Genomic DNA, 10,951 nt, shown 5'->3' on the forward strand with positions numbered 1-10,951 from the left:
GGGGGGGGGGGGTGCGCAGAGGAGAGCATGGTTCTAGGAAGTTTAAACTATTCTAAATTGACATGTACATCTAGATACTAGTGGTTTAAACAGCATTTAAAAAAGGTTTACATGTTACGTCTGTCTGCACCCTATTATGCTGCTGGAAGGAAGTAGCAGAGAGAACAATGGACACTGGTGGTGCTTATTCAGCCCCACCGCTTTTTAAGTACCAGGCACCTCCACAAAGATTCAATTTGATACCCTTCCAAGTTCTGTTGCAGAACTGACTCTCTCAGAGGCTTTTCAAGAGAGACCTGCTATAATGAGCTAAATAGGGAAGGGGGGGGGGTAAGCAATTTTAATAAGCTGTGAAGGTAATTTGACAAGCTAAGAATTTGTAGCTTGAAATGTTACACTTGGAACTACAAACCAAGAAGTAGGCATGCCAAGAAAATTCTATATGAAAGCTATGTAAGAGAAGCAACAATTAAAACCACTGTTGAAGCAAAAGACATGACAGATGCACTTGAAAGGTACCATACCAAATCTACTGCATCATATTTCTCTATTCAAATAAAAACACTGATCTACTTCTAAATACAAAGCAGAGCCTCCACTTTTTTTTTGCTTTCATCTGTTTACTGAGTACAGTAACAGACTCAAGAGAAAGAGAAGCAACAATGCAAGATTACATTAAGTAGCGCTGAACAGACTTTAGATTTAAAGACAATTTGCATCAGTCTTTACTTACCTTTAAATGTTTATACAGGTATTACAATATGAATTAAACATTTTTTTCAAATTTTAATAATTTCCAAAATATAAATATATGGTGTGATCATATAAAGTGAACTCACACTGTGGTTCTTCTATATCCATGTTCTGCATTTCTTCATTGAATTCAACCACTGTTGGCTTTCCATTTCTCTCCATTTCAACATTAGGAGCTGGAGATAAAGGAAATGTGATCTGTCTATCTACTGCTGCTTCTGCAGGAAAAAAAAAGAGAAACGCTCTGAAATTTAAGGCTTCTATTTTCCATTAAGAAGTGTTCACAATGCAGATTTATCATTTTTCCCCCTCAAAGATCAACAAAATGATCTGCTCCAGTACAAAAGTGGGGAGCTTCTGACAGTTTTTAGTATTTAAACTAGATGTGAAAAAGTCATTCAAAATAATAAGCAAATTAAGCCCTAGTCTATAGATTATTTGCAAGCAGGCCACCATCTGGGAATTTTTTAAAACTGGTCAAACCATTTCTACCAATAATTCTTTGTCTTAAGATTGTATTTTATAACAAACATGATAGCACTGTTTGCTAGTTTGCTTGAACATGCATGCGTGCGTTTGTATTTCCATCTAAACCTCTCTCAATTTACAACCGACCAGGACATGCAAGCAAATAAGTGACATGCATCTAGGATGAATTTACAGTTGCAAGCCACGATTTAAAAAAAATAAATTAAACCTGAAGAGGGGCATCATGCAGTTCCCTCTGGCTCTCAACTGGTTCCAGTACAGCGTTCCATATAAAACAACTGAATGGAACCTTCTTAACCCTTACGATTCACTTCACACTTGAATCATACTCCTCTCCCCTTACAGGGCAAGAAGTAGTAGTTAAAGAGATAATCTATGTCTGCAAATTTGTGCAGTCTCATCTTTTCCTACAAGTGCAAGGTCTAATGCTATAGTGTTTAAGATCTGGCCCATGAAGCCCTTTCATCTGGTCCAGCATGCATGCTGCCCATGGGTCTTTATCTGGGCTGGCACATGCACTGCCCATGTGGCCAGAGCTGCATGCTCATCAGTTCCTATGCACTGAATTGTTTGTGGGCCCTGTCTGGCCCAAAGACTGGTCCTACACTACTCATCCAGCCCGTGTGGCCTGAGTTTGATACTCCTGATTTAATATCCTATGTCCCGTGGCTCTAAGACGCAGCATTTTTAGCCCTTATTCAACAGTAGAGACCAATCACAAGTTGCTATTAACTAAACAATCTTCCCCAATATTAAAAACATTCTAGTTCTTTCAATTTCTTTCCAACTTTGCCTGCAAAACACTGTGAGAAAAGCAAAGCCGCTGTGAGGAAAGCTTCTGGAAAGCCTGCAACATTTAGATGGGTAGGAGATAGAGAGAGGAGACAGGTCACATGGCCATCAGGGAGCCAAGTGGCTAGTATAGTCCCTCTTCCCCAGCCAAAGGGAAAGTGAAGAACAGGAGGAAGGGACCAATTCCCAATCACAATATGGATGTGCTCTCAGATGCCCAACCTCGAGATGTTCTGCTCGATTTGTCTACCCATATAAGCCTCTTTCTCTTTCCACCTACTGCCTTGGTGTAAAGGAGGGAAATTTCTCATATAGATAATCAATTTCATTAGTGTAAAGTTTGTTTTCTGCAAATATTCTGCAATACATAATTCTTAAAAGAAAGAAAGGTCAACAGGAATCTTTGGCATTAATATACCTGAAATTGTTTTTATTATTGAAGAGTTACTATAATGTTAACTTAATTACTCAGGTGTATGGTTAAACCCTCTTTAGTGATCCAGTTTTGCCATGTGCATAAACAAAAATAGGAGAACACTGACAATACTAATTTGAGGATTTAAATTTGCAGAGATAGATGGGACTAACCACTGAGTCCAATGCTGTTGGTAAAACTGGCTTCTGTTCCCAGAACAGCAAATGTTAGGTTATCATCCCCAACTTGTTGATACATTAAAGTATTAGTTATTTTTAGTAAGGTACTCCCCAAAACCTTATAAGCACAAACATTTGCAAAATGAATTTCCATTTATGATCTAGAGTTAAAAAAAAAAGCAGGGAGATCAATTTAAAAGGGTCTTCTGATTAAGAAAAGATGGAATAAAGATTTTGCACATCTCAGAATTCCTAGTGACATTGGTATTTGACTACAACTTTCTTTTAATGGAGCCTCAGAATCTACAGAAGATGAGCAGAGAATTCAATTCCACCTATTACTTTTTTAGCTAAACATTCTTCTTCCTTACATAAAACTTAGGCTAGTTGTCAATTATTTTACGTTTTCAATATTACTAAGTTAAAAAGATAAATTGTAGAAAGAATTAAAATAGAACATTGCTTAGAAATACGAGAAAAACTGAGCTAACTGCAAATTAAAAATGCTCACGACGATTATGTAAAATCTGAAATATCAGAATTGTGTAAGTAGGGAATTTAAGAAAAGAAGATCTCATTAGACAGATACTTTTTACTTCTTTCTTACCATTGACTTTCCCTAAGCCTGGAGCTTTATTTTTCAGTAAAGTCACTTGAATTTGTGGAATGTTTGTGATGTTTGAATTCAACACAAATTTGAAGTCCACATGTCCAACCATACAGGCTTTTGGCAAAACCAATTCAAAGACATGTTCATCCCAGCTGTTGCTGTTGGGGAGGAAAAAAAATAGGATTGTAGATACAGTGTTACAGAACAAGTTCTGATCAATCAAACAAGTAGCATTACCCAGTTCATTCTGTGTACAGAGCACTGTTCTCTAATGTTGCGAGGAAAAAGTAATTTTGTATTAGTTGATAGCCACATGAATCTCTGAAGCAAAACAAAGTTTCTTAAACTACAATTAACCATCTTTACTACGTGCAGAATACATTAAAAAACCAAATGTCAAGAGACTGAGTCAAGATGTTTGAAAATAAATAATGGTAAAAAGCCCCAAACTTCTTATCACCTGCATGTCAGTACTGCCTCCGCAATACTTTAATAATTACCTGTTTAACTATCAGAAAAAAAAATTCAATGTAGAAAATGCTTATTAAACATGAATGGTCTTCCAACTTGTAAACTACCGAAGTAACTGCTTTGCAGGCTGTGAAGTTGGCCTTTTATATTGATGATGTCAAACCCTGTCACTTTTCAGTAGCCATCTCCAGAAGGCTCAAAATACTAAATTTCAATTCAAAATTCTGAAATACATTTGACAATTTATACAGGATGAGAAGTGCTTCTTACCAGGTGCACACTCAGAAGCCTGCGCTGAGCAAAATGGGTGCAGCTTTCTTTTAATGAGTCATATTTTCCTTTTGAAGCCAACTTTGTTTTATACTGAAAGTGTAAACTTGAGATAATAAGTATCCCTCAATGATCAAAGTTTCATAGTTTGATACACTAAGCTTTGCAATAGTAGTTCAAACTTGAGAAAAATGCAATTCAAATTAAACTAATTATGCTTCTAAGTGTTACATTTACATACATTTCCTAACATATCTGCTTATTCTTATTTTTTCCCAGTCCACCTGTAAAGGACCTCTATAAATTTTGGTTGTCCTAGAGCTATGACTAATGTTAAAATGAGAACCCCACCAGAATTTGACTAATTATTGTAAAAAGATTATCCTCATTAATGACCATATTGTAAAATGGTATTTTTATCAACAGATATATTACATACTAAATCAAGGTTCCCTGCATAATCTTATCAAGTTTTAACAAATTGCTAAAATTTTTTAAAGTCATCTTGAGGGTCATTCATATCAGTCTTGGGCATTTGTGATGAACTCAAAAGAGAAGAATCTCAGCAAGTACACAATTTAGATCCACTGTTTATTAAAAAAAACAAAAAAACAACTCTGGTTCCTCACAGCATCTTCTTTAGAGCATGACTCGTACAAATATTTAGCCATTTTTCTTTTAAAAATATAAATATAATTTCTAGTATACATATCCATTCTGAAGGAATATTTTAGGTGTGTGTATAGTATATACACAAAATACTGCTTTTCAAAAGTACCAGCATACACATCCTATGCCACAAGTTCTTGCATATTTAACAAAAATAAGATAGAGCCAAAAGGAGGTCAGACATAAAAATGGTTTGTGCTCTGCTACGGAAAAAAAAAAATAATTATATGAATTATTTCCATGAGATAAGCAGACAAGGTTCTTTGGGTAAATCTGATATCTTTTATTAGACCAACTCAAATAGTTGGAAAAAGCTTTGCAAGCTTTCAGGTATAAATACCTTTTGTCAGGCTGAGGAAGCATCTGCAGTTGGTGTGTGCTCTGCTTCCTCAGCCTGACGAAGAGTATTTATATCCGAAAATTTGCAAGGAAGAATTTTTCCAACTATTTGAGTTGTTCTAATCAAATATATCAGATTCACACAAAGAATCATGTCTGCCTATGTCCTTAGACCAACACAGCTACAACCTATGCCCCTGTTCCCTGAGGAAAAGTATTTTATTCTTTTCCTTTGTACTGTTCTGAAGTGATCTAAATTACGGCTGTCCAACTGATAACCTGCAAGAGGTTAATATGCAGGTTTTCCCCTTCCCTTCACCCTTCCCCACCTCTATCTCCAGGCTACCTCCCCTCCCCAGCTCCCCTTCCTGCCTTCCAGCAGCAGCAGGGAGAGTGAGGGTGAAGCCAGGGCCACGCCCAGGAGGAACTGCAGCATCTGCATGGTGCATTGCACAGTGAGGCACCCCCCATAGTGTGCCTGATGCAGCCCATGGAGCATACAGCCCCTAGGGGTTTAGAACCTGGACAGCCCTGATATAGATTTTACTCCTATTTCCCTCTGTTTCTTGCTGACATAACATATCTAAACCAAAGATACAGCAGAAATGCTGCCTTTTGGGAAATTATGTAAGAATGAGACAAAACACTGGTTCATTTCAGGGGAGGAAATAACTTCCTAACCTGCACAGACTTACATGGTAAGATAGAGAATTTTATGACGGCACATTCAGTAAAAAATGAAAAATGTAGATGTTTGCTACTGTAGCAATTATGTCAGTCCTCCAAGATCATTTTACACAATGTGGAAACTTAGAATTAAACAGTTTTTAAACCGTAATCAGCAATCCCTCTTCAACAGCCTGTAAAGTTTGCTGTTTGGGTTTTGTGGTGTCTGTTTCTGCCTCTGCAGACCCAAGTGCTTGGGTGATCCTAATAAAGAAGAAAATTCAAGGCCCAGAAGCTTCATTTGGTCAGTATTAAACTGCAACCTATTATGGAAAAAAAGGACCAACAAGTAAGTGATTATCAGTATAATGGTGGCATTTCTGAGGTTAAGCCTGAGGCAAGGAGGAAATTTGAGGAAGTTAAAAAGCCAAGACATAATGAAGTCTATTGGACAGAAGCTGAAACTCAGTTTGTGCATATACAGATAGCCTGTGAAGTCCAGAGGAGCCCTGGAAGTCCTTTACAAACTGCATGACAGAGAACAATAATTTCTGGAATGGAATATGGTAGCTATTCAACACTAGGAATACCAATTTGTTTTAGGAGGTCACGAAAAAGGAAAAGGAGAGGAGTTTGCTTTTGTTTAGATCTGTTTAAGAAGACACAGGGCACGTTCACACATGGCACCGACTGCACAGTTGTTACTGTGCAGTCCCAGAGGCACATGGGTCATTTCCAACCCTACTGCTTGTTGCTACTGCACAGTACTGCCAGTGTCACAGTATGTGCCCACCACAGCGATGAGCTATGTTTCCACAGCGTGTCACCATGGCAACATAGTGTCTCATGTAGATGCACCCACACTGAAGAATATTCTCAATGGCCAAAAGTACAGCGAAAATTTGAAACAAAATGCAATTCCCTCATTATTTCTTTATTTGATACATATACTGCCCTTCAACAAAGAATTGGGGCAGCTTACAATAAAGGACCAATAACAACATATAAAACAGGTACAAACAAGAGAAGAAAACAACTTACAAAGGTAACTAGAATGTTAACCTAAAACAAACCCCCCAAAACAATATCCAAGCCTAGCTCTGTTTCCTGAACTCCTGCCCAGTTAGGAAGGTGTTACAGCACCCCCAAAGGTGTCCAGACTCAGGTCTGGCAGGCTTCTGAAGGGAGGAAATTCCAAAGCTGGGGAACAACTATTGAGAAGAACCTCTTGTGTTTTCACCAGGCAAACTTGGTGGACTAACAGTATTTGCAGGAAGTTGCTCTCACTGAAGTTAGAGATAGCAATGGGGCAGAAGGGAGATGACAGTCCTTTAGGTGTCTAGGGCCCAGACCATTTAGGGCCTTGTAAGTCAAAACCAGGACCTTGAATTGCACTGGGAAAGCTACTGGGAACCAATGCACACTCTGGAGCACTGGAGCTGCATGCCCCTGGAGACTTGCCCCCATCAAATGATGTGCTGCCACAACCTGCATTAGCTACAGCTTCCACCCAGCCTTCAAGGGTAGCCCCATGTGGAGGGCAATGCAATGGTGGCCACATCTTAATCTGAATCTCCTAGCCACTGCTGCCACCTTAAGATCCAGGTGCAGCAAAAGATCCAAAAGCACCTCAAGTCCGTGTCCCTGAGTGACGAGAAGCTGAACCCCGCGATGATACATGTCCCAGTTCCCCTCTAAATAAAGCAATTTGCCCATCAACATCACTTTGGTCTTGTCTGGGTTCAGTTTCAACTGGTTCACCTGCATCCAATCCCCACCTATAGCCACACAATGGGAAAAGACTGAGACTGAAGGACTAGGGCCTGAGAGTTGTAGCTGGGCATCATCAGCATACAGATGGCACCTCACTCTAAGTCTCCACAACCTTGCCTAGCAGCTTTATATACACACTGAACAAGAGGGATGACAAGATGGACCACTGGGAGACCCCACAGGAAAGGTCCTAAGGGTAGAACAAGCACTCACTCATCATCACCATCTGGGATCTCCTTGCTAGAAAAGAGTGGAACCAATTTAGAGTGGTCCCAGGAATACCCACCAAGACATGTAAACACTTTAACAGTACCTCATGGTCAACTGTATCCAGGAACACTAAAAGATCTGGTAAGATCAGCAGAGCACAATTTTCCCTGTCAATCTCAAGGTGAGGATTATCAACCAAGGCCACAAATGCAATCTCTTCTATATCCAAGACAAAAGCCAGACTGGCAAGGGTTCAGGAATCCAGTAACATCCAAATGCACCTGGAGCTCTGGACAACCACCTATTTAATGACCCTTCCCAAGAAGAAGTGGTTATAGACCAGGCAATAAGTAGCTAAGGAGTCAGCATCAAGCACTGGTTTCTTGAGCACAGGCCAGATAATTGCAGATTTAGGAATGTCCATTACCCTGCTCTCTCCCAGTGAGGCACTGATAATCGCCACTAGCAGTGGCCCTGGTCTCCCCTGGCTAGCTTTTACAAACCAGATGGCTACTCATCTAGTTCACAATCAGTGGTCCACATCCCCCCAAGCACATCGTCTGAACCACTGGGCAACAGTAAAATTCTAACAGTCCATATAAAGGGGACAAAACCAACCTTCCTCAACCCCAAATGGAAAGTATATCTAGGACAGTGTTAATAATGTTAACTCATGCAAACATTCTTCAACTGAAGGAATATGGACTATTTTGAAAAACCTTAGACTAAGTGCCTCAGAAGCTATCCTGTCCTTCATATGCTCCAAATCACACCTACCACACATTGGACGCAATATAAAAGCGATGCTAATATGATATGAATGTATAATTGGAATTAATGTTCATGCAAAGCATTATATCTTAGATGCAACTGATCATCCTTAAACATCAAGTTCGCTCAAACAGCAAGTACTGTCTAGCTCAAACCCAACATGCAGAAATGAAGTAGGAAGCCTGCTTGACTAGTCACCTTATTTTGCAAGACAACATTTGCTATATTGAATTGTCATATTCCTTTGAATACAAAACATTTGTTTTAAACAATATATTTCTTCTAAAAAAAAAAACTGTACTGTACCCTTAAATGTGAGTTTCAGAACAAAAAGCTCTAATATGCTTTAGATAGTGCATCTTTTCAAACTGCCTCTTTGTTTCTGTTTTTTAAAGTGAGAGTCAGAAAATTTGGATGAGTGTCTTTAATTCATGTGTGACTTTTTTTTTTTTTTTAAACAGGAATATGAAATTTATAGTCCACAAAGTCCTATCACTTACAATAGCCAACAGAAGAAGATATACTTATCACAGAAGTAGCAGATGTGGGATATTATACCCTTACAACAGTCTCATAACTAATCCCTAATATACATTTGCTTAAACTTTGAAGCATGGAGTTTTTTTAATCCCTTCTAAAAACTCTTCATTAAAATTAATGAAACTGAATATTCATTACCCATAGACATTTTTAGTCCTCCTTAGCTTACTGTAAACTTTGTTTCATTGACACCCTATAGTACTGAGCTTCACTGTCTAATTATGCGTGAAATGAAAACTTATTTCTGTTTTAGCAGTTTTGAATTTTTCACCTTTCAGTTTCACTGAATGTCCTTATTTTTTGTGACAGAGAGAAACAGGAAGCTATGAATATATACTATGTATTATTTTACATGCGTTTAGCATGCATCTCTAACCCTCTTCTCTAGTAAATAAATCTCAACTTTTCACTCTTTCTGTACCCTTCTCTGAATCTCTTCTGATTCTGTAGTACCTCTTCCACATAGGTGCCCAGACTGAAAGTGCAGTATTCTCAACTAGGGCACATTATTCATTTATATATCATAGTATTTTCATATCATTACTTATGCCTATTATGCATCCTGACATATTACTTGGCTTTTCACTGAAGCTGCCTGCTGTGAATATCTCAATTAGACTTCAGCCTAATAATTTCCAGGTTCAATAGCTGAGTTAGCACAGACAGCTACCTTATTCACTTGAATACAAAACAACCCCCCCACCCAATAATCAGATTCTATATATGGAAAATGTATAAGTTTGTTATAATTTTCTTGCTATAGAATCTAATTACTGGAGTTTTGCCTTGAATTTGTCCCCTTTCCATAGCTATATCAAGAAAAATAAAAAACTGGGGGTGGGGGGAAGTTAGGTGACCCCTTTGCCTTCTGCCCCCCCCAACAGCCCCTTCCCCCTTGTCTTGTATTAGAGTAAATATGGTAATATAGAACCCTGAATGAGGTATTAACATATTTGAGTTTTCCTCCTTCCTCTTTGCACTTAACTTCTACAGACAAATTTTACACCTGTAAATTTGTTTATATTTTGAGTTTGAAAGAGTAGTGCAAGATAAATCAGACAGTGTTCAAAATAACAAACTAACAGAATCTAAGTGTAGGAAATCTGACTGGTCCACTTTAACTTTAACTTGCAATTTCAGCAAATCTACAGCTAAAACTATTAATATTTAGAGAACATTTCATTTTGAAGCCCAGTCCATATTTTTTTTAGTTTTTTAATATTAATTTTAGGCATACTTTTTAAGTCACAGACAAAGGAGCTAGAACTAAGAGAGCTCCAGTGTAGCACAGGGCTATTCGTTTAAATTTACTTACAGAATTATATTCCTCTCTCTCTTTGAGGTTCAAGAGAATGACCATATTAAAATCAGACAACTGGTGGATCTAAACCAGGGACAGGCAATTATTTTGGGCGAAGGGCCACTTACCCAGTTTTGGCAAGCTGCTGAGGGCTGCATGGGTAGCCCACCCCTTGACAGGTGCCCCGCCCCCTGGTCACCATCTTGGGACCAATGTCCCAGGGCCAGCACCAGTGGGGCCCAAAGCAGGGCACAGGCTGGCAGGGGTCTGTGGAGCCAGGCTGGGCTGCACCAGCAGGGAGAGCAGGGAGCTGGCCTGGCTGCATAGAGACCCTACCAGCTGGGACCCGCCGGCACTGGCCACTTTTCCCCACGCTCAACACAAGCTTGTAACCTAGCTCTGCTGCCAGCCTGGGCTCCGTGCTGGCTCTGGGCTCATCTGTCAGCAGCAGCAGCTGCGGCCCCCGCAACTTGCCATGCAAGGCAGTGTTAGCTGTTGCTGCCTGCCCAGAGCTCACACTCTGGGCAGCCCAGAGGCAGCAGTGGCAAACACTGCCCAGCGCGGCAAGTGAGGGGGCCACAGATGCTGTCACCACACGCAGCCCCAGTGGGTAAACCAGAGCCAGCATGGGGCCGAGGCTGGCAGCGGGGCCAGGTTACAAAACGGTGCTGAGTGCGGGGGGGGGGGGGGGGGGGGGGGGAAGG

General features: G+C 39.7%; 1 protein-coding gene across 1 annotated transcript in view; it reads right to left on the bottom strand.

The window, feature by feature from the left end:
• BIRC6 (baculoviral IAP repeat containing 6) overlaps positions 1 to 10,951 on the bottom strand; it is a 414,467-nt gene that overhangs the window by 316,389 nt on the left and 87,127 nt on the right. Inside the window, exons 14-15 of the mRNA XM_019526709.1 lie at positions 3,236 to 3,396; positions 840 to 971 (exon numbers count right to left, since the gene is read on the bottom strand). Coding sequence (XP_019382254.1) covers positions 840 to 971; positions 3,236 to 3,396 — 293 coding nt within the window. The remainder of the gene's footprint in view (positions 1 to 839; positions 972 to 3,235; positions 3,397 to 10,951) is intronic.

This window comes from Gavialis gangeticus, unplaced genomic scaffold, assembly GCF_001723915.1.
Source record: "Gavialis gangeticus isolate Ggan-Ray unplaced genomic scaffold, GavGan_comp1, whole genome shotgun sequence".
In the NCBI taxonomy this organism is placed as follows: domain Eukaryota; kingdom Metazoa; phylum Chordata; order Crocodylia; family Gavialidae; genus Gavialis; species Gavialis gangeticus.